At 27.4% G+C, this 25322-nt stretch overlaps 2 protein-coding genes and 1 long non-coding RNA gene across 3 annotated transcripts; 1 reads left to right on the top strand and 2 right to left on the bottom strand.

Annotated features, from left to right (window-relative positions):
• Positions 1 to 1721: 1721 nt before the first annotated feature.
• Positions 1722 to 4176, bottom strand: LOC126553892 (uncharacterized; the record flags this gene model as incomplete). Its single annotated transcript, XM_050209003.1, has 8 exons — positions 1722 to 1856; positions 2363 to 2522; positions 2599 to 2873; positions 2939 to 3028; positions 3209 to 3322; positions 3569 to 3673; positions 3805 to 3906; positions 4083 to 4176. Coding segments are annotated over 8 exons (1062 nt in total), but the record flags the coding sequence as incomplete, so codon positions are not given.
• Positions 4177 to 19527: 15351 nt separating this feature from the next.
• LOC126553893 (52 kDa repressor of the inhibitor of the protein kinase-like) lies at positions 19528 to 23617 on the top strand. The gene is made up of 4 exons (XM_050209004.1): positions 19528 to 19672; positions 20424 to 21392; positions 23265 to 23463; positions 23551 to 23617. Exons 1-4 carry the CDS (start codon positions 19528 to 19530, stop codon positions 23615 to 23617), a joined length of 1380 nt encoding a protein of 459 aa, XP_050064961.1.
• Positions 23618 to 23902: 285 nt separating this feature from the next.
• Positions 23903 to 25040, bottom strand: LOC126553896 (uncharacterized). The gene is made up of 3 exons (XR_007606586.1): positions 24815 to 25040; positions 24516 to 24717; positions 23903 to 24427 (listed from the first exon to the last, which is right to left on the bottom strand). It is a non-coding gene; the product is annotated as an uncharacterized LOC126553896 (long non-coding RNA).
• Positions 25041 to 25322: the final 282 nt, after the last annotated feature.

The raw sequence follows: 25322 nt of genomic DNA on the forward strand, positions 1-25322 counted from the left end.
GGGATGAGCCCAGAAAAATTAAGAAAACGATATATTTGCTCTAATCATTTTGAAAAAAAAATGTACATGAATCCGAATAATTCAAAATCATTAATTGCTAATGCAATACCAAAGAAATATTCATCAGGTAAAAAATCATAATAATACATATATTATATTATAATATTATATGGTTAAATCTTTTGGAGCGCATATAAATATCACCGATACTAATAAAAAAAATAATAATCAATTATAAAGCAGTTAGAATGATTATTTATTTATATAATATTATCTACCACCAAAAAATTAAAAAATCTAGAAAATACATAAACACAATATTTTTTGATTCTGAACGAATTGATGAATGTATTGATTTTACAATGATGTGTCTATGTACCTATGTGTTTTTTTGTGTGTCTGTGTACAGCATAACTAGTCAAAATAATGCTCTAATTTCAAACTATGGGGGTGGTTTCCGATGTAAAAGTGAAAATCTTTAGTGCATTATAGAGGTCAAAAATAAACATTTTCCAACAGTTTTCAAAAAAATTGAAAAAAACTCTAAGCATTATTATAGGAAAAATTTTAAGTGCGTTTGAATTTTAAATTTTTAGAAATAGCGTAACGTAACGATTTATCCTCAGGCGATTTTAAATATTTGTTATTATTCAAAAAGTATAAGTCGTAGATACTTGAAAATTTTACCAGTTATTTAGATTGGCGTTTTATTTACATGATTTAATTTTCAAAATATTTTAATGCTATTTATAGGCATTTGAAATATTCGTTTTTGTTTATTTTTTTTTTTTATAAATATTGATAACAATTTTTTGACCTAGTCAAATACATTAAAATTTAATACAAAGTTCCTCATAAGTTATTCTTATAGTGATTCAATAATTATAAGAATACATTGGTACAAATTTTTTTTTATTAACATTTGAAGTTCAAATATTGACAAAAATTCGTTTAATCATGAATATTTGACAAATTATTTTGTAGGTATAATTCATAAAAATGTTTTTATAAGTAACTAAGAGTTGAAAATTTAATACAAGATTAATATTATTTTAGATTTATCTGTAAACGATAATGAGACGGTTAACAGTAATAACTCAGTGTTAAACACCCCTACTAAGACATTACAAAGTACATGTCACCCAAGTAACAAACTATCATTTAATTATGTTAAGCAAATATTTATTTATAAACATTAAAAAAAATCAATGTTGATTAAACATTATCTATTGATTAAGGATACATTTTTAAATATTAAACAATATTCAGTTAATATTGAATGAACCAAAATTATTTATTTAATTAACATTGACAACTAATATTTAGTTAAGATTTTTTTACCAATATTTAATTGATGTGTTTAACAAATATTTAGTCAATATTGACTTATATTTACCTAACACTATTTTTAATATACTGTAGCCATGTATTAATAATATTGTATTTTGATTTATTAATTTTACTCAACAATTTGTTTTCAAATTATTATTACGGTTCAGTGATCAATTGTTCAGCTTAATTGTCTTGCTCAAAATGCACTGAGTAAAAATAGCAATATAGGTATTTTTTTTAATAAGCAAATATATTTAAATAATAATAATGTAAGAAAGCTAAAATATTCACACACTTTCATACTTCTACTGAACCAAATATAAAAAACATTACAATTGATAAAAACAAAACTTTATTTAGTTTTAAATAAAAAAGTGTTGCATATTAAACATAGATTATTAATTATATTTTATTAATTTTAGAACGTTTTTCCGCAAAGGGTGCTTGAGCCAAATATATTTTTAATGGTTCTTCAATTTCATGATCACTGGCACTTTTGAATTTTACTTGTTTTTTTATTGCTTCTAAAAAGATACAAATGTAATAAAATTTATTTATTTATAACACATTTTTAATATTTTGGGGATAGGTATTTGTATTTTAAATTTTTTATTTAAGTTAAAAAAAAAAAAATGTTTTTATACTACTGAGTACAGACTATTGAACGTAACGACATAACAAGCAGTTATTGGTTAACAAAAAAATCATGCTCAACTAAGATTACTATTAGAAGTAATTTTGAACCTTGATCCAATTGAATCATTAGGTATAATATAATATAATACTTAGTATTTAAATAATAATAATATTTTAATTTAATATTATATTATTAAAAAACAATTAAAATTATTTTGTAATTTTTAAAATTTTAATAGGAACACTTATTTTATATTAGCTAATATTATAAAAAACATTTTTATGTCTCAATAATTGTGAAAAAAAGGGTATGGGCAAACATTTAGTACAGGTGCTCAACATTTAATATGTTGCAAGTGTTAAATAAATTGATTTATATTTTTCATATACTTACTTAAAATAATTGGAAATATAAACAAATCGGAAAATTTCTTTTTCCCTTTTTTGCCAGTAAATGAATATTCCGCAAGAAAACAATTTGTAAATAATTTTGACATGATTCTCTTTACAGCTGTTTTTACATTTTTCCCTCCAACGTGTGATAATTCATTTATCTATAAATATATTATATTAATATAATTATTATAATTCTGTTTTAATTTCTAGTTATTTGAAATATGATATACTTACCAAAGCTTTTTTGAAATCTTGATCGCCCAATGTTTTGTCCTCTAAAGTGTTTAATTCCATTATATTATTAATTGGCATAGAGCAATCGGACATACAGTTTATGTCTAAATTTGTTTGATCATAAAATTTAGTTGGTTTATCCTCTAGAAACTTTTCAATTGATTGTACTCTTTCTAACAATTCATAGTGATTATTGGTCATAGTATTCATAATATGTTTCAGCTCTACTTTGAAATACATAACATGTCTTATAATTTGTTTTTTGAACTCTTTATCTAAAAGTGAAAAACAACATATGCTATAAATTAATGCTAGAGTATGAAACCAATAATATACTTACCATTGATCGCATCATGATCTTCACATAATGAAAATGATTTTCTTCCAGTTGATTTTTCTAAATCACAAGTTACTACATTGTTAGAAAAATCTGTAACATTATTATACAACTTTTTTTCAGATACTTTTGTGATTATTAGGTATAAAACAATAATTTTAATAAATAATAATCATTAATCATTAGAGGTACTCATGTTTGGCATTTAAACAAATGTTTATTACAAAACAAAAATTATTATGATTTGTTTTATTAATTCATGTAGAACCTTACCAGGACTATTGCGAGAACTTAAGTATTTATTATTTTCCAGTTGATTTCTTCTTTCTTTAGAATTATCAGATCTAAATGTAAGTTTTTTGTTAAAAAATGATGTTTCTTCACCATCTGAAAATTTTTTTTTTATAGATTTATATTAATTATTTTAATATCATTCTATAATTAAGTATTAAAAAATAAGTAAATTTCTAGTTTAGCAGGTACCATAAATTTTAGATTTTTTTTTTTCAATGTTATGTTACTTTTTAACACTGAAAACTATGGTTTTAAGTTTTAATGAATATTCAGATCCTTAGATTCAAAGTAAAAATAGTAAATATAGTGTAAATATTATTAAACATTTTTTTTTCTTACTGTCATTATCTGAATTAATTATAGCAGGTGATAAGAATAATGATGTCTGCATGTGGTTACTTTCATATAAATTGTTTCTTTTAAACAACGGAGATTTTTCAGCATCTATCAGATGTGCTAGAAATAAAATACAATTGTTTAGTTAATATTGATTACAAAAATAAAAATTGTAAATATATAGTGCCTGGTTTTCTAGAATTTTTTTTAAACAATCATTATTATTTTATTTTTCTTACAGCCAATACCTGAATTAATCATAACAGGTGAGAATAATGATGTCTGTGTGATGTTATTTTCATCAATACTATTTCTTTTTAACAATGGAGATTTATCAGCATCTATAGGACAGTATATAAAACATACTTAAGTAAAATTTATTTGAAGTTAATTTATGTTTTACTGGAATTTTAATAATCCTATATTGTGATTTAATATTCCAATTATCAAAACCCACAACATATATTTCATTTAGACAGTTATATTTTACCTGAACTTCTGCAAGGACTTAAATGACGACTAATATTTTCTAGGGGATAAGCTTTTTTCTTTAAATTATCAATACCAAATGTCAGTTTCCTTTTGAAAGATGTGCGTTCAACTTCTGAAATGTTATATATTTATTATAATAGGTTATAATATTATGATAATTAGTTTTAATTAAATTGCATATTATAGTCAAAACAATAATAATACCTTCAATTTTTTTTGGAGAGGGAGACCAACCACTTTTTTTTTTTACCAGATTTGTTTGCATTTTCTTGTTTTTACTATTCACTGTACCAATGACACTACCATCAGAATCTAAAAAATTATATAAATATTAATATTATAAATAACTAGTGTATTGCCTTATATATATTTAATTTAATACTCAAAAAAGTTAATACTATATTATAATGACAAAACTACTAAAATATTTTACATATAAAACAAGTTTTAATTAAATTTAATTATGTTACCTGAATTGTATATAGGACACTCCACAGACTTTGTTGAATTTATTTTTATTCGTTTTTTATTATCATCATCAGATAGGTCCGAAGTTAATTCAGCTTTCTTAGCTTTAAATTTTGCTTCTTCTAAAGTTTCTATTATCAAATGTAGACCAAGTATTAATATTGTTAATTTGATAAGCTGTTATACTTATTTATAACTACAGACATTTTATCATAAACTGAAAATGAAAAAAAAAACAACTCACTTATACCGGAACAAAGCATTCTTATTTTAAAAAAACTAAATTCTTTTTTATTTGGTTGATATTTTTGTTCAATCATTTTTCTAGCATTTTTTGGGTTTAACGGCCAGGCACAGGTATTATTCTTAATCCAATTACTGGGGACACCCTCTACAGTGTTTTCATTTATAAAATGAACTACTGAATACTGCAATGACTCCATGATAACAGATAAGCTGTATTAAAATCGAGATTAAAATTAAAAAAAATCAATTCATACAGATCATATAAAATTAATTTATTATAAATAGATATAAGAATAAGTTTATACAATATTCAAAGTAAAAACTAAAATTAAATACAATTTATTCTTGAAAACTATTATTATTTTGAGTGTAATATCGGAAAAACAATTTTAATATTAATGTCATCATTTAGGTCAAGTGCCATATACTTTTTTAAATTAATTTTATTTATGTTGCATATCATTAAATCATCTGACAAATCAGAAACGGAAGCAATTCCTAACTTTAAACTATCTATGGGTTTAGTATAAAAGGGTTTAACAGTATTGAAAATCTTTCCCAAAAATACATTTGCTTGACTTTCATGATGATAACAAACATTTAAAACTTTCATAATAATAAGATTTTTGTTACTGCCAAAATATCCAATAAAACAATCAGATAATGATCTTATCTTGACCAGAACATTTTTCATACATACAATTTTGAATTGTGGTGATGAACAGCCTTCAATTAATGGTCCTTCATTATGTATATTTTTACATTCATTATCTGTTATTTGAGTACAAGTCATTTCAAGTCTACCAAACTTTTTAAATTCTTCGTTACGCTTAATAACTTGCTCTAAAGGTCTAGCTTTGCTTCTAACCATTTTTTTTAAAAACTGCATGAAATTTTCAAACATGAAACAAGAACAGTTATCAAGTGGCCCAAATTTGTTATAGTCATCACAGAGATGGACAAGTGCATGCAAATTATGAGACAAAAATTCTTCTCCATAAATTTCACCAAATTTTTTTACATAGTAAGTCAATAGCTTATCAATAAAATTTAAAAGATATCCATGAGAGGGACTTAAAAGAACAGTCATAGACACGTGTAAACATAGAAAATGTTCATAACATTCAGGACTAATAATAGATTTAAGTACTACAGGCCCTGTATACAATATGAAAGTCCTAAACTCTGTAGCTTTCCATCTCAAAACTTCATTTAGCCCTCTTGGAACCCTAGCAAAATCACGAGTTATGTTTGATTTTAAATGCAATAGTCTATTTGATATTAATTTAACACTCTGGCTTGGTAATCGAACTAATAATGGCGAGTTTTTCAAAATACCCAACCATAACAAAATATTTTTTTTAACAACTCCCAAACAAACCGAATGCATATAATCCAGTGGAAAGCTATATACCATGTCTATATTGGGTACTTCGGACAAAATGGAAATAGTGTTATGAACTTGATAGTCTTCATCTTGCCTGTTAAGAAATTCTTCATGAGTACGCTTTTTGAAAACGGTCTCACGAAAACTAACCCTTCTTTCTAAAAATACTCCTGTAATTGAACACCTAATGCAAGAAGAAAACCCTGTATGCCCTTTGGTCCTTAATATATAACTTATAGCTGGGGCATCAGCACAAATAGCTTCAACATAGACTTTTTTTTTACCTACAGGTAGATCAATACCATCAATACACAATCCTTTTAATTCAACTACTAATTGTGATAAAAACAAATTACTATCATGTGGCTTTTCTGTACCCCAATACAGACCAACCAAAAACACACATGACTTAGTATTATTAAAATTAGAAATAAAGCAAAGAATTGGCCAAAATTGGCTATTGGTAGATTTAGTCAAAGGTAAACCATCTATTCCTAATTGTAATTTAATTGTGTCATCAGAAAATACATTTGAACCAATGACCGATTTTATGCCATTCGCTAATCCAAAATAATGAAAAATACCAGGATTCATATTTTGAATTTGTAAGGGCTGTTTACTAACATTAGTTTTTAATAATGTTCTGGCATCTATTGGAAAATAATCAAAACATTTATGATTAGTTTTCAATACTTTTAACAAATCAGATAAAGCTAAGTTTGATATTTTATGTTGAATAGCCCATTTAGTAATGTTAGTTAACACTTTTTCACTATAGTCTGAATCACTATAATCAGAATCTGATGAAAAATTAGAAACAAAAATATTTGTACTATTTAGATTAATGTCAGCTATTAAGTTTTGATCAATGTCTTTATTATCATTACTTGCAAAAAAAATAGGAGTAGGATCACAATCATTACTTATATTATTAGATAGGTTATGTGATATATGCTGTTCGGATGAACTAGGTTGATCATTACCATCATGGTTATTGCAAGAAGGATTGCTATCAATGGCTAAACCTAACTCCTCGATCTCTTCTAAACATCGCCTACGTTTAGTAGACTTACTTAAAGCAAAAGGCATTTTTTAAGATAAATATTACAAAAACAGTGTATGTACCTATCTACCTAAAAACATTGTACTTAATAACAATAATAAGTAATAAAATAAAGAGGGCATTAAAAAATTACTGATTATCAACAACAACAATGCTACTATGGTATAAATACAAATTAAGTATACAATTGACACTAATAGTATGACTTGACAACATAAAAAACAATAAAATAATAATAATCTCCTAGGTACTAACCAATAACAATACTACAACATATGATTAAAACTGGTAGGTCCTCAACGGTTCCTTGGCGTCAACTGTGAACTTGATAGGTACTTAAAGTAGTCTTGAGACTGGAATAAAAATAGAAATATAGTAAAATGAAAAGAATTATAATATGTACGGCCGTTTAACAGCCACGCATACGTATCATATGCTATATAGTTTTTCGATTTACATTGTATAAGTTTGTACTCGCTGACTTGCTTGAACTCATGTATGGCCATTTTGCGCCATTGTGCCGTCGACGACTATCGGACTATCTATACTAAGATGTAAATCGAAAAACGCTTGGCTATGAAACGGGCCCAATAATCATAATGATATTATATTACATACCGGTGACAAATGACAATATTATTGTGTATCCACTTGTCGAAAACTCAGCCACTAATTTTTCAATAAAAGAATAATGACGAATGACGATGACAATCCGAAATTCACAGCATACGAAAAACTAGTAATGGCGGAGATAGACATAGATAAATTATAAACTTCGCATATTATTTACACTTTACAGTGTTTTATACCGTTTACCATTTAATTGTTGATTGATAACATCATAATATATTAATATATTATTATTTGTGTATTATGAGTTATATTTATAACGGGACAATCCGCGGTGATACGTAGTATTGGTAGTATAAAAATAGATTGTTCATGAATTGTGATTGATAATAAAACATGGAAAATATAAGCGTCAGTACGTCACGTCGTCACACAGACAATAATAATGTATATTTCGTTAGGTATATTAAATAAGAGTCACAACTTGAAGCATATCATTCGTTTTTGAATTATAACATTTTGAAATTTGATTATTTGTGTAGATCATTTAAATAATCAGATTGGTATCTCACTATGAATTAATCAGGGGCGGCTCGTCAGGGGAGACTTTGAGACTGAGTCTCCCCCTTAAAAAAACCCAGTTACTTGTAAATAATAATTAATTAAAATAATAATGCATAAAAATATTTTTTTTCGAATTGAAAATATAATATTATGTAATTTATATCGTTTTCTTTGTTTATTATTATAAATTGAAAGCAACCAAGTCTAAAACCTTTAAATAGTTATTTTAATAGAAATGCTATATTAGTTTTATCGATGACGGTGACGGTCGCCGTTACAGTGAAACTGCCGCCCGACAGTTTCAATCATAACATGACGTAAAATGGTACGGCCAGTTTGATGGAGGGCCGGAGGGAGCAGGGAGAATAAGCTGCGTATTATAGACAATTGAGACTGGGTTCACGACAATAATATTGCCGTACCGCTCGCCGTTCTTAGTCGCTGTCATAATTTAATGCATTTTTATGATTTAATAACTATAACACGATTACTACAGGGTTTTATACTATTTTCTATTTGATATTTGTTATATTTCTAATTATTTTAAAAATGCAAAAAGACAATATAATAGACATATTATTAATTAGTGGTTTTAATACTTTAACTTACGAACAAAAAAATCAAATTAAACTTAAAAATATTAACTAAATATGTGATACTATAATATTATTAGATTTTCAATAACAGGGTTTTTTTTGTTCGTTGTTGTACGTAGTTTATGTTAAATAATTTTAAGTCTCCCCAGAATATTAACTCACGAGCCGCTACTGGAATTAATAGGATGTCAGCGCACTATTTATTTTCTCTCTCTGACCCACGCTTAACATAGATAAAACGCATTTACGCAGAATCGTTTTTTTTTTGTTTTTAAGCAATCTTAGGGTAAAATCAAAAAATTGCAAAAAAAGATAGAGAGTGTAATTTGATGAAGTCGTTTTCTTTTTTCATTCGAAAATCTAAAAAAAACATTCGTACCTACCTAGTACATAAATGTACAATGTAATGCGAATGCTTTTGGTATGTTTAGTCACATAATTTAATAGTAATTTTTCAAATACGTTCAAATAACTTCAAAAAATAAAATATAAAAAATAATATCATTTTATGTAAATACCTATATAAAAAATAATGTAAATAAAATACTTTTTTAATCGATTTATTTTTGCATATTTTTTATTTTAAAGGGCATATTCCTACAAAATAAGAGCATAAATGCATATTTTTGAGTACATATTCCTTAGGTTTTTAGATATACTCAATTAGCTAATAATACTATGTGGTTATTTATTAAATATAATTTTTAAATATTTATTAAAACACTATTAATTAACATTGATATTTATTTATTTTTAATTATTGTTAAATATTGAATAATAGTTAAGTTAAATATATTTTAAAGTTAATATTTTATAAATATATAAATATATTACAATACAAATATTAATTTTCAAATATTTAATTAGTTACTGAACAATATTAAAAATTTAACATTAAGAATTTAATGAAAATTAAATATTTATCAATCTGTACGATTGAAAATTGTTACTTGGGCACTCTCCAAAATCTTGGAAGTGGAATACTATAAATCAATCTAATATTGAAGGTAAAAGAAAATTTAATTATAAAAAGTATTAGATTTTAGTTCAAAAAACATATACATTCATATATGACTTTAGATTCATTAGTACGCGTTGATGAGACGGTTAATACGACTCCAATAAAACAAAAACGGTTCAACACAAACCAAATATTTGAAGGTAGGAAATATAATTGTCTATACCGACTATACTTATATATTTAGGTACAAATTTTAAAATTCAGAAATTATATTTTTTTACTATAGGGAATGATATTTTCAACTCAGTTTCACCCGAAACAATTAAAGTATTATCACCAAAAATAAAGTACAGTAGAAATGTAGAAATTCGGACTCCAAATTTGATAATACTTGACAAAACACCACCTACGATATCACCAGCTTCGAAAACGTTTGTATCTCAATTGATTGAATTACCAAGTCCGCTAAATAAAGTAAAAAAAACTAACAAAGTCAAAATAAATGAAACCAAAAAACTTTTGTGTAAAAATAATATTTTACAAAATAAAATAACTAATCTAAAAAGATTACTTAAAATAAAAAGCACCACAATTGGTTCATTAAAAAAAAAAATGTATAAAAATAAATCAATTAATATACATAGTATATTTGAGATGTTAAAATTTTCTTCGGAAAATTCTAAAAGTGTCGTATCTATGCAATTATTACATAAATAGCGTAAGAAGTGGTTAATAAACGAAAAAAAAATTGCACTTTCATTGTACTATAAATCTCCTGCGACGTATAAATTTATGCGTAGAAATGATATAATATTACCTGGTGAGAGTACCATTAGACGTTGGTTGAACTCTATTAATTATTCAACTGGATTTCCTTTAAAATACATGGAGCAAATTAAATTAAAAATTTCAGAAATGAAAGACAATGAAAAAAAGTGTGCGATTTTATTGGACGAAGTAGCAATTATGAAATATATTGAATATAATAAAATTTTAGATGAAATCGAAGGTTTTGAAGATTTGGGGGCATTAGGACGAACTAACAAATTAGGTTCTCAAGCATTAGTGTTCATGGTAGTGGCATTTATAAGAACTGGAAATTTCCACTGTGTTATTTTTTTACCGGTAATGGTATAAAAGGAGATGACTTAATAACGATTGTTAAAAATTGCGTCGAAACTATATTAAATTTTGAATTATTGCCGACTTGCATTATTTGTGATCAGGGTACTCAAAATCAACGTTTGTTTAAACTACTTGGAGGAACAGAAAAAGACCCATATACTATTATAAGTAATACGAAATTATTTCTAATATATGATATGCCACATTTAGTCAAAAGCCTAAGAAATAATTTATTGAATGTAGATTTTGAAATCGGTAAAAATAAAATTGTGTCAATAAACGATATTAAAACAACTTACAATATAGATGTTAAAAATACAGCTAGAGCAATGGTAAATATTACACCAACTCATTTGGCACCTAATCCATTTCAAAAAATGAATTGCAAATTGGCGATTCAATTATTAAGTCATACTGTTTCCGCAGCAATAAAAACCTGTATTGCAACCGGAGAATTAAAATCATCGACTGCGTATAACACTGCTAACTTTATCGATATTGTAAATAATATGTTTGACTCTGCCAACAGTAAACATATATATGATTTAAATTCTAATAAAAGGCCAATGTGTGACCGAAATCCACAAGTATTGGAAAATTTGGAAAACGCTAATTCTATGTTTCAAAATGCTCGAAAAATATGTCACAGAACAAAAAAAATCAGCACACCGCCATGTTTTATAGGGATTCTATGGACAACTACTGCTATACGTCAAATGTACGAGTCCGAAAAATTGGAAATAATGAACGACAACCCAAAACAAGAATATTTCATTATGACTAACCGACTTACGCAAGATGCGTTGGAAAATTTGTTTTCAATTATGCGTCAAAAAAACGGGTATATATTTCTATTATGTCACAATCAGTATTTAATTTTTATTTAATTTAAAATAAATAAAATCTCATTTTTTATGTTGTTAATTTCCTATTTTTTTATTAATATAAATATTTTTTTAGGTACCTATAATAGAAATCCAACAGCTAGATTATTTAGGTGCTGTTTCGGGAATATATGCTCATTTAGTTTAATGAGATGTAATTCAAGCTGTAGCAACTGCGAAACTGATGATGGCGAATTTCTGACTGTGGATGTACTTAAAGATATTGGTGTAGAGAATAATAAAGAATTGACTGATTTACCTGCAATAGAAGAAAATAATTGTAACGAAACAGATTCCAACTCAAGCAATTCGCCAATTTTGAGCAATAACAGCCCATTGAGCAATAATAGTAATCAATTATCTCTGGAAACATGTTCAGTAACTTATTTCGCCGGTTACTTAGCAAAAAAATGTCTGGATCAATTTAATTGTAGTGATTGTGAATTAAATTTAATTATAAGCAAAACAAATTTAAACGACGAATCACTACTTTTGATAATGTATAAAACATATGATCATGTTGGCCCTATTCAAGGACTTAAGGCTCCTTCAATTCAGCTTTTAAAAATTGTTAACATTTGCTTGGATGTTTTTGAGAAATGGTTTCCGATAATCAAAAGTTCTAAAAAAATTGTATTTCAACTAAAAGAAAAGGCAAATGCAATAATTACTATAAAATTTCCAAACTTTCAAAAAACAAAATGCATTGACCACTATACATACATAATTGAATTGCTTTTTAGAACAAAATTATTCAAAGAGTGTAAGTTGGAAAACACAAAAATCAGGGAAAGAAAATGTGTACAAAATGTAGCTAAATTGCGTGTTCTGCAGAATCAATAACTAATTTTATAATTTTTTAAAATGTATATTATATAGTTTTATATCATTATACCTATTATTATTCAATAAGTGTATATAAAATAATAAAAATGTATTTTGAGTTTAAATATATGGTATTATTTAAATAATAATATAGTTATTTTTGACTAATATTTGCTTTCAACCTTATTGTGGTCGACGATCGTTTTATTTAATAATTATTTACACTAGATACCTAGGTATTCCAAATAACAATAATATAATATAATTGTTTGGCATGGCTAATGACGTTAAAAACCAGTTATCCCCGCACCCTGCACTTTCTTAGTGATGTTGACAATAATAAAATAGGAACTTATTAGTATTGTTAAATCTTATCGCCATCTAGCGAGAGTTTTATACTACGCCACCGAAAACTCGCTCAGTGAGCAATCTATAGTTTATATAATCAATGATATCACCTATGGCGAGGTGGTACCTCTACCGACGACAGCGCGACGACTAGAGCGCTACATAGTGGTCGCCAGCGCAGAATTGTCCCCTATTTTTTATACAGCATGGCTTATCTGGTTATTCTATAATCAATGCTATTATTATTATTATTGGTCTCAAATAATAAAAATATATAGTCGCACATAATTTACCATCTCTATCAAACAATATAATTTTACCCTTTCCGTTTCAGTGTGCTTCAACTGAAATTTATATAAATAGAACACTCGATACAAAATAGCTAGTCACTTTAAGAGACAGTACGTAAGTCCACTTAATAGCTACAAGTTATATCTGAATAAAAAAAAAAATGTCATTTGTTAGCTCATTAAATAGTAGTAACGAAGAATTGATGAACGAAAGTGATGTAAGTACAAAATAATATGTTTTTTATACAATTTATATTTATTAGTTATATTTTGGAGATGACTAAATACAATATTTTTATTTTGTATAATACTCAACTATGTTGGTTCGGTATTATACTTAAAGATATAAATAAATAGGTGTAGCGTATATTTATATTTATATTTTTACTAGATTTTTAATTACCAAATTTTATTTAATTTCAGAACGATTATAATAATGAGAGTATGAATGACAAGGTTAAATCAGTGAAAAAACAAAACATACGCGGTAAAAATAAAAAACAAGTAAAATCAAATAAGAACAAAACAATGGCTAAAAAAGTAAGTAAAACAAAACATTTACAGTAAAGTAAAAAAACATTTTTGTTTATTTATTTATTTATTTATTTTTTTGTTTTAGAATATTTCTTATTTGGATAATATTGAAAGTTTGCTAAAAAATGAAAAAATTGAAATTGATATCATAAATACTATTACGGTAAAACAAGATGACAATTTGATAAATTTTAAATCTCCAACTGACGAAAAAAGTTCCGATTATTGGACCATCAGCCACTATAAGATCAAAAATATTAAGAATGTTGATAGCAAGAACAGGTAATATAATACATTATATTAATTATATACGGAGAGACCAGGACTATTTTCGGATAAACGCTTTTATAACGAATGTAAACTAGTGAATGATATTAAATCATTATCCCTACAAAGACGATACACATTGCTGACAACTTATATGCTCTTTATTATTTAATCACCAATATTTAAAAAATGTATTAACATTATTCACTTTGTCCAGCTATCCGGGTTGCCGTAAATGCCCGGAAAATAATAAGGCGGACTGTAAAAATCCGGAATTTTTCCGTAATATCGCGGACCGTAAAAATCCGGAAAAAAAATTACTGCGGACCGTAATTGTCCGGACTGTTATTATCCGGAATTAAAAAATAGTGAACCATAACACCACGGACCGTAATACCCCGGAAAATCAAAAACCGTAATCTCCTGGACTGTAATTGTACGGAAAACTAAATGACATGGACCGTAATCTCACGGAACGTAAAATTCCGGAAAAGTATAACATACGACGCTGACGCCATCAAGTGGAGCATCTATGTAACTATACACTGTCAACAAAAATAAATATTGGTCGCTGACAAAGGATAGGTATTTCTTATGAAACAGCGAATAATAACCAAACTAAATATTAATAGGTACCGACGTGAGTACGCGACTTTTTCAATAATAGTATGCACCAGGTTTTGGAAGTGGGTTCAGTACAGTTTCTTAAGTTGAAAATGGAGAGGATGAGGCCCTATTTTTTAGTGAACCCCGACACAAAGTGTGTAGGTAGTTCTCGAAATCGGAAGTGTGCGAAGTATACGGATTTGATAAGTATGTACTATGTGAATAAGAGTACAAAAATAAATAGATTATAATTCGTACAATGTAGTATACATAGTACAGAATATGTAGTATACTTATATTACTTATAGTACCTACCAAAAATGAATTGTTTTCAGTTACATTTTAACAAATTTATATTTACTTCTCTACACTGGGTAGTTGGTAGATATACAGTATATCATATACCTACATGCTACAACTATCGTAAAGAAGACTTCGTCATATTTTTATTCAAAATGTTATCGATATATAAAATAAATGTTTAATGAACATTACTAAGGTACCTTATATGGCTATATAATATATTATAGGTATACAAAATTGAAAATAGTATAATATTATTAACTAATTACCACAATTAAATAAGTAAAAACTAAAAATAATTAAATACAACTGAAGAATAATTAAAAATTTGAACTCATCCAATTCGTTACATCATACAAAAAAGCGTGTTGTATCTATCAGTTTAATGATAAAAGAAGTTATAAGAAGTTATAAGATATTTTGAAAACGTTAATGAATTATTATGAAGGTTGGATACCTTTAGTTATTTCTGTGTTATGATTTTGACTCTCTTAAATTTATAAAAAGTCATGTCCCATATTTTACTGAATAATATATCAATTTAAATTTAAATTCTTGGTCCTCTTCGTTACTGTGTCATAATATCATTGTAAATAAAGTGTATAGTACACATTTTTTTGAAAAATAGGAGCTGGATTGAAGCCCATAAACAGAAGGTTTCGTGGAAACTTATAAAAATGAAACTAACAAATTGGAATAGGTAGTACATTATAAACAATATACAAAATATAATTGTCTAGGTTTTTGTCTATGATTATTGATTAATGATGAATATCATTGATGGCATTGTTATTATGTACTTGTTATTTTTCTTATAATAAATGTTAAAATACGAGAACAGAATATTATTTTTTATTATTCATATTGATAACTCCATGTTTATACAAGTACTGAAGTACCTAATATACATTAAATATACCAGTATAATATTTTTACACGTAATACGCACTAATACAGTAATACTGCTGTTCTCAACTTTTTTATATCCGCGTACCACCTTTTTTTTTTTTGCAGTTTGGAACCGACGACCGGGAGGGGACTGCTATTGGACTTATTGATAAAACAAAATATCGGACAATGGGGGTTGATGGGACAATCCACATCTAACCCCCTTACAAAAAATTATAATAATTTGATAACATCGGACAATAGGAATTGATGGGACAATTCCCCATCTAACTCCCTTACAGTAATTATAATATGTACAATTGGTTAATCCTTCCGCGTCTGCAGTGATCGTCCTTCCCCCCCGTGGTGTCATAGTTGGTAATGAAGAGCGGTGGTCGGTGACACCTCCGACGTTTAACGGTTGACAATGGTATGCCTGCTGCCTTTCTTCATCAATGACCGCCGTTCTTCATCTTGCCCCGCAGGTTTAGAATGGACTCATCGCGCTCTGACTTCAGATTGCTCCGAGCCTGTTTCCAGCCTCTATCTCGCGTTCGTCGGTTTCCTTCCTTGACAATATCGATTCCACCATGCCGATTAGCTCATGTCGATTGACGGCCGCCTGAGTTAGGAGTCTGTGTCGCATGTCGGCCTCTTCGGGCATGCCGTCCATCAGAGGTCCGCACAGGAGTTCTTCAACGTCACTGGCGTTGGGATCCGCGTACCACCTACACAGTTTGAAAATGTTTTTGTATCTTTGGACCAAATAACGTTTTTTTTTGCTTTACAAAAATATTATTGTACATATTGTGTCATGTACCTATATGAAATTTAATTTTATTAGAAACTTTAAAATTATCATAATAATATTATAAGTTTATTATAATGCATAAAATGAAGATTAAATATGTACAATATTATATACCAAATAAATCAAATAATATCTAATATTATTATAATGTGAACGATCCTTTTCATTTTTTTTATAAATGGAGATGTTTTTAGCTTACCACCGTCCACCTATGAGCTTTCCACATACCACTAGTGGTACGCGTACTACAGGTTGAGAAACGTTAGTGTCTCTCTATTAGTGACATATAGTAATATGTATACGTAAAATTATTTTATAGATATTATAAGTATATTATTAAATATTTAGAACTGTCGGACTGGATTGAACCAAATCAGACTGAACCACATGTAACTTGGCTTTTTAAATTTTTATACTGTGGACGAACCAGACAGGTAAAGATAATAGTGGTAATTGTATAACGTCTATAAGTATGTAATGTTGCTAATATCTTCGCTCTACGGTAAAATAGAAGGGGATAAGCCCCCCATAATCTCTTAAAGCCCGCTCAAAAAAAAATAATATAATTTATATTATAATTTTTAAAAAAAATGTCTTGTGGCTGCTAGCCCCCTAAACATTTTTCCTAATTGCGCCATTGCTCCACGGACAAGATACCTTATGGTGATGTGCAATAAGTTGGATTTTTAGGCTATTTTTCCGTGGAAGTTCACCTAATAATCACGATAATTTAGTTGTCTACCACTTGTAAATGTGGTTGGTATTTTAAATTTGAATGCAACGATAAAAAACAATGCATTCGGGAAAATGATTCTTAATAAATCTCAATACAAAATTGAAATCTTAAAACAAATAATTATTTTAAATATAAATTAAATAAACTAAATAATAACTTTAAAAAATCCGCCATTGTTGTCTAATTTGAGCCAACTCTTATAAAAAAAGGCGACAAACGATTTTTGATATTTATTATTGAGTTTAAATTAATGTATTTAACCTATCTACATAACATTACTTTATACATTGCATTATGGTATCTTGGTACCTATAGGCAATGTATTAGATTTTCAGGTTTTAATATCAATATAAAAAAATGTGATATTTCTATTATTTTCAAAGTTAAATATTATATATTATATATTGTTTCACCCTGAAACTAAAAACAGTCTAGATCATACGATTGTGCTGAGATATAATGTATCCAACATAAATTGATATTTTATATAATACATCATATACTAAGATTAAAGGGACAAACACAAGGGGTTGTACTATTAATCAAACTTATACGCAGTTGTATTTTGTTGGTAATAACTTAATTAATATTCTAAAACAAGGTTCCGCGTAAATATGTAAATAAATTACTTTATTCACAATAATATCATCAAATATAGGTACTTAGTAATATATCATAGGCTGACTCTGACTAACCGTCTTCGCCCAGAGTCATTTTCCGTATACAATGATATTATAGGTACCTATCATTGTATTCAAATTTAACACCATCCATTGCAGTGACCTACTTGTTACCTATACATTGTACCTATTGTACAGCAGAACGACACCCACTTGCCCACCTTATTTAAATTTTAACATAATATTAAATATTCTTATACATACAGGGAATTTTATACATTAAGAATTTTTTTTTTTTTAATGTTGCCACTTGGTTTATCACTGCATGGAAGTTTTTTGAATAGGTAATTACTAATTAATAATAACACATAACAGAAACTTTTGATCTATATCTATGTGTGAGTAAATGAACATTAGTGTGTGTTTAAGAAAATCGCTGTAATGCCGCGTCGGGTAACTAACGCACACGCACGCACATTACTTCGCGAAAGATTAAATATCTACTATACTACTATAAAAGCAATAGTCAATTGTTCCATTGTAATTTCGAAAAAATAGTTGCATTTATAAGTAATTCCTATAGAGATAGGAATCACTTTTTTGATTTAAAATCAGATGTGCCCAACTGGCAATAAATACAAATGTAATGCAATTATTTCATGAGATTTTTGAAACAAAAACCTTTATTTAGGTCTTTAAAATTTAAAATCGACTTCTTAAAAGCCTAAATATAGATTATACATGTATAAAAATTAAAGTTTGTGTAATTTACCACCACTTAATTTTAATTATTAGCATGGGCGTAGGTAAGGGGGGTTTTGGGTGTTCAAACACCCCCCGAAATTAAATAAAACAATCTTGAGCTTTTTGTGAATTTGTTCGAGAATATTATTAACTAGCATATTATGTAGGTACTAGGTATAATTTGTGGGAAACCACAATTTACATTGTATACTAGTTGTATTGCAATTGTTGGTAATAACATAACAAAATAGGTATAGTGTATAAATACCATAAATCATTTAGATAAATTCAATATATAAGGGTTTTATCGGCGGACCGCGATTATCAGCTAGCGGTTGTCTCCAATTATTGTTTCCGTTAAAGTCTTTATATTGTTCAATTAGTCGTTAGTGTGATGTAGCCTTGTAGGTACTAGATACTAGTGTGCAAATAAATTTTTAATGAAAAATCTTTACAATAAAGCCTAGTAAGTACTCATGTTATTTTATATTTAATTATATGTCGTGACCATTTGCTACTAAATTTAATAACCAATCTATTTAAACGAAATAATATAAATTAATTTAATAAAAACATTATAAAATAATTTTAAAAATATATTCTCGTAATATTCTTTAGACTTTTAAAATCTACGATGAAGAGGTTGAGAAAACAATCATCAATATCTACATTTATAAAAAAAAATAAAATCTCTGATTCAAATTTATCAGAAACTATTGAAACTATAAATGAAGAACAAACTATAGAAAAAACTATTGAATCATCTTCAAAATTAATTTGTAATGATGATATATCTTTTTTTGTAAATAAAATTTTGACTGACGCGGAACGCAAATTAATTTTAACCAATTTTTGGATACCCCCAGGTTATTTTCCTATAGAAAGCATACGTAATCTAAAATTTCAAATACAGTGGATTGATCAATTCCCTTGGATTTTATATTCAAAAATTGAAAACGGAATTTATTGTAAATACTGTTTAATTTTTGCGAAAGACGTTTCTGGTAAAGGCAATAATCAAAAACTAAGTAATTTTGTTTCAAAAAGCTTCAATAATTGGAGAAAAGCAAAAGAAATATTTAATAAACATGAAAAGACTGACTATCATAGTAGGTACTTGTAAAATAATGGTTGATAACTTTCTTTCTGTAATTAATGGAAAACAAATAAGTGTTATCAATATATTAAATACTGAACGAGCACGTCAAGCTGAAATAAATAAGAAAAAATTAACTTCAATTGTAAAAACAATAATACTGTGTGGTCGACAAGAGCTTCCATTAAGAGGAAAAATTGATTTTGGTAATGTTCTTAACTGTGATAATAAAAACGATGGTACATTTAGATCACTTTTACGATTTCGAGTTGATGCAGGCGATACTGTCTTAGAAGATCATTTTATTAACGACAATAGTAGATTACAATATACAAGTCCCTCTATTCAAAATTAATTCGTTGATATATGTAGTAAAATTATTAAAAAGAAAATTGTAGATAATATAAACGATTCTAAATATTTTGCGGTTCTAGCTGACGAAACAACCGATATATCTAATGTTGAACAAATGTCGTTATGTTTAAGATCTATAGATTTAATTAATAATGTAATTCGTGAAGATTTCCTCGAATTCATTCCTGTTCATGACATGACGAGCCGTAGATTAGCATTAACAATTATAACACGACTAAAAGAAAATGGAATTAATTTAAATTATATGATTGGACAAGGCTACGATGGAGCAGCATCAATGAGTGGTCATTTGAACGGTGCACAAACTATTATTCGTTCTGAATATCCAAAAGCCTTGTATGTGCATTGTAGCGCTCATTCCCTAAATTTAGCAATTGGTTATGCCTGTCAAATTCAAATGATTAGAAACTGCATGGGTACTGTTAAGTCTATTACATCATTTTTTAAAAAATCTGCCCAACGCACTAATATATTAAAAACACATATTAAATCTTCTTTACCAGAGTCCAATCATGATAGATTAATTTCAATGTGTGAAACCAGATGGGTTCAAAAGCACGAATCCATAAAACGATTTCATGAAATGTACATTCCAATAATACATACTTTAGAAGAACTCCAAGAAGTAATAAATAATGAAACATCACAAAAAGCACATCAATTTCTGGCAACTATTATCAAACCTGATTTCATATTGGCATTAAAAGTAACTGAAAAAGTTTTTACTTTTACACTTCCACTCTGTAAATATTTACAAAAAATTGATTGTGATCTTACCAAAGCATGTGATCATGTTCAAGTTGTCATTGATTCATTAAATACTCTTCGTCAAAATGCTGAGGTGGAATTTAACCTAATATTTATTACGGCTTCGAAAACTTTAACTGATGTAGGTGGCACAATGAGCGTACCAAGATTATCAAAAAAACAAATTAATCGAGATAATTATACAGAATCTACGCCGGAAGAATATTATAGAAAAGCACTTTTTATACCGTTTCTTGATCATTCTATAACACATTTAAAAAGTAAGTTTGAACATCATCATGATTTAATTTTATCTTTTCAAAATATTATGCCGAATAAAGTTGTTTTTACAAATGAGAAAGATGTTTTTAATTTATGGGATTTTTACAAGACAATACTTTCGGATCATCAACAGTTTAATTCAGAATATTTACTGTGGAAATCCAAATGGGTTAAAGAAAAAGAAGATTGTAGGCCATCCTCGGCATTTGAAGCATTTTTAAAATGTGATTCTGATTTTTTTCCAAATATAAAACAATTGTTAACTATTATTTCTACACTTCCCGTATCAACTACCACTGCAGAAAGAACTTTTTCAACATTACGACGTATTAAATCATACTTGAGAAATTCTACAGGAATTGAACGATTAACTGGACTTGCTTTGCTAAGTGTTCATCGTGAAATTAATATTGACCCGGAAGAAGTGATTAATATTTTTAAACTTCAACCAAGAAAACAAAGTTTTATCTTATAATTTTTTTTTTTTTTTTTTAATTTGTAAATTATATGGACAAAATATTGTATTGACCATGGGTATTCAATTGTATTATTTAATATTATTATATTATTATTTATAATTATTAATTATTATTATATTATTTATAATTATTAATTATTATTATTATATTATAATAATTATAATTATTATTATATTATTTAATATATACAAATAACTGATTCTTATTTTATCATATTAATATAGATTTAGACAAAAACCCCCTCCGAAAATATTTCCTACCTACGCCCATGATTATTAGTCTAAAATGTATGCAAAATACGTGTTCTGCGAATTGCGATCCACTTAAAGACGTAAACATTTATAAGTTATACAAGTCATATAAGTTGTATAAGTTAATACTCCGTTATAGATACAACGTTATAGGCACATATATTTTTATTTAATACCTACCTATGTGAAATATATAGGTAATAAAAATGTTAAGTTTTTTGAACGCAAATATAGCTTTGTCTTTTAATTAGGTTATTGTGTCTAATTGAGTAATACATAGTGAGTAATATTAATAATAATCTTCATATTGCTTATCTATATAGTTATGAATCGTTCATTTCTAGGATTTATATAATTGAACCAAAACAGTCTCCACAAACGACTTTGGTGGCATAAAACTTCTCAAAAACCAGTTTCAAGACTTCAGGGAAACGACTAATGTAAAATCTTTAACTCTGTGGGATAGGATTCTGAACAAATAATTGTAAAATGTATTGCTGAGAAATGGTTTTGAACTAGGTACTGGAAAAAATCATTATAAATGGTGGGTTATTTTTCATCCCACTATATGTCGCAACAGTTAAGACTTTTAGACGTCTCGCCACTGTCATTTGCGATCTGCCCTTTATCGACTTTCGATAATCTTACGAGCCACGTCACTCGAGATTTGTTTTTCTTTAAGGTCTTTGTTCGTGTATTAATTGTGATTGTGTCAAATTAAATATTTTTTATACATTTGTATAGTGTATACTGTATACCTAAATTAATTTTGTTTTAAATAATTAAAATTAAAAATGGACCCCAATGATGGGTACAAATATAATAATAATGGCAGTCGAAATAGAATCACGTAAGTATGATTAATTATAAATACCTAGTTATTATGCCAACTTAAATTATATTAATTTTGCACAATTTATTCATTTCACTTAAATATTTTTTGTTATACCTATTAAAATTCCAATATTCAATTGTATTACCTTTGCAATAGTGATGTTTTTTCAGTTAATATGTCATTTTCAACATAGGTAATAATATAAGACCTGTCATTATTATTATAAGTATTTATGAATTTAAAATAAACATGCAGTTATTGTAATTATTTATTTTTAATATTTCAGTTATTTTAAATGCATTAAAGCTCGTACACATTTTTGTAACGGTTCTATAAAAAGATTGGAAAATGGTACATTCGTTATGGTCAAACCACACAGAGGTCATGGTAGAGAACAAGGGATCAATAACCAGGACTTGATCTCTAATTTCCGAGCAGTTTTAAAACAACGAGCAGCTACAGAAAATATACCGTTGAAAAGCATATACGATGAAGAATCAAGAAGGTATGTTCTTAGGGTCATAAAAAGATGAAAAATAATGATAGGCCCCAATAACAGTCATTCTAAAATACAATGTTTAATACTCTTCAGAATTGAAAAATATCTCTCACTTGTAGATGTTGTAACTAGTAATAGTGCTAGAATAAATAAACATTGACGTATGTTTGGAAAATATAAACATCTATCCTCTAAATCTTCTATAATCTCAAACTGACTCACCCCACACCAGCCTATTGACTTATAAATACATTATAATATAAAGCAGTTAATTTTATTGTTAGGTACCTACCTGCCATTCATATAAAATATTTATCAAAGCACAAATTACCAAGACTTTCTAAAATATTTATTTATTTTTTAATTTTGTTACATATAAATTATATGTAGGTAACAATTTTTTTTTTAGCATAGATGGTATGTCTATGTCGGGGACCTCTCGTCAACCCCTCTCCTTAAATTGGCTACTGATTATCACAATAGGTAGAGTAATTTGGAATGATGTAGTATTTACAGTGCTGTAAAGTATTTGTTTAAAAGTCTTCAAATAATTTTTTATACTGTAGGTAATTTATTGATATTTAATAATAATTAATACAGGCATGTGGTAGCAGCAGAGTTATATCCATTTTCTACTGCTGAATCGATTATGCGATTTACCAGAAGAAGTACAATGCCAAGACTGCCAAATTCGTTATCCGACTTAGCTACATTATTTGAAAATCAACAACTAAATCGATTTGGATGTTGTGATGCTCCATTCTTTAGAGGATGTGTACGTGATGCTGATGGCAGGAGTAATGTTGTTTTTGTATGCACCAACTTAATTCAGCATGTACTTAGGAATGTTGTCACTGAAATACATGCTGATGCAACATTTAAAGTGGTCCCAGTGAATATGGGATATCAGTTGTTGACAATACATTGTATGATTCAGAACCATGTAAGATATTGTTTTATTTTCATATGCCTAATTAAATTTAAGATTATTTCAATCATTTTTCATATATATGAATAATTAAGGTTAAAAATGCTAAATTTATTATTTCAGTCCATACACATAGTATATGTTTTAATGTAAAGCAAGTCGAGGAATTCGTATGATTGTGTAATACGATTTATTAGAAATAATCTATTGCCAAATTTAGCTCCAGAAACCATAATTACAGATTATGAAACAGCACTGAGGGATGCACTGATTTCGGCATTTCCAGAATCTCGTACTGTTGGGTGTTTTTTTCACCATAATCAAGTACCTATCTATTAAAATATATTAAAAAATTAAAATGAATGACATATTTTTGTATGTATATTGTTAAGGATGTATGGAGAAAAATGAAAAACTCAGGCTACTTACACCATGTCAATAACAATGACAATGCGTTTAAAGCTTTAAGACTCCTCTTGTCTCTTCCGTTATTGCCTGCCAGAGATATAAACAGTGGATTTTTGTTGATTCGGGCATTTTGTCGAAACCATGGAGTGCATCTAGAACGTCTGTTGACATATTATGAACGGTAACTTATAATAAAAATATCTTGTTTAAAATTAAATTAACAAAAAATTATACATTTACATTTACTACTAATAACAAACCTAAATTATTAAAATAAATATTTTGTTAAATACCTAACAACTACTTTAAGCTATGAGCAATGTCAGTAGGCAACATTTAACAGTTTATTGAAGCCAATAATTTTCAATAACATTAATCATTACTCATTAGTCCAGGGCTCGTAAGTTCATGCACTAAAAAATGCATAAATAAGCATGCATTCATGCCCTAAAAATTAGCAAAATATGCATTAAAATATGCACTAAAAAGTTTGAAAATATGCATTTATAAGCCCTAAAATTTTTAAATT

The sequence above is a fragment of the Aphis gossypii genome, unplaced genomic scaffold (genome assembly GCF_020184175.1).
Source record: "Aphis gossypii isolate Hap1 unplaced genomic scaffold, ASM2018417v2 Contig00367, whole genome shotgun sequence".
NCBI lineage: Eukaryota > Metazoa > Arthropoda > Insecta > Hemiptera > Aphididae > Aphis > Aphis gossypii.

Coding starts and splice junctions, on each gene's coding strand:
- LOC126553893 (XM_050209004.1), top strand. CDS start 19,528: ATGAAGAGGTTGAGAAAACAATCATCAATATCTACATTTATAAAAAAA. Junction 19,673..20,423: donor ATCATCTTCAAAATTAATTT/GTAATGATGATA, acceptor TTGCGGTTCTAG/CTGACGAAACAACCGATATA. Junction 21,393..23,264: donor TTCTATAACACATTTAAAAA/GTAAGTTTGAAC, acceptor AATGCATTAAAG/CTCGTACACATTTTTGTAAC.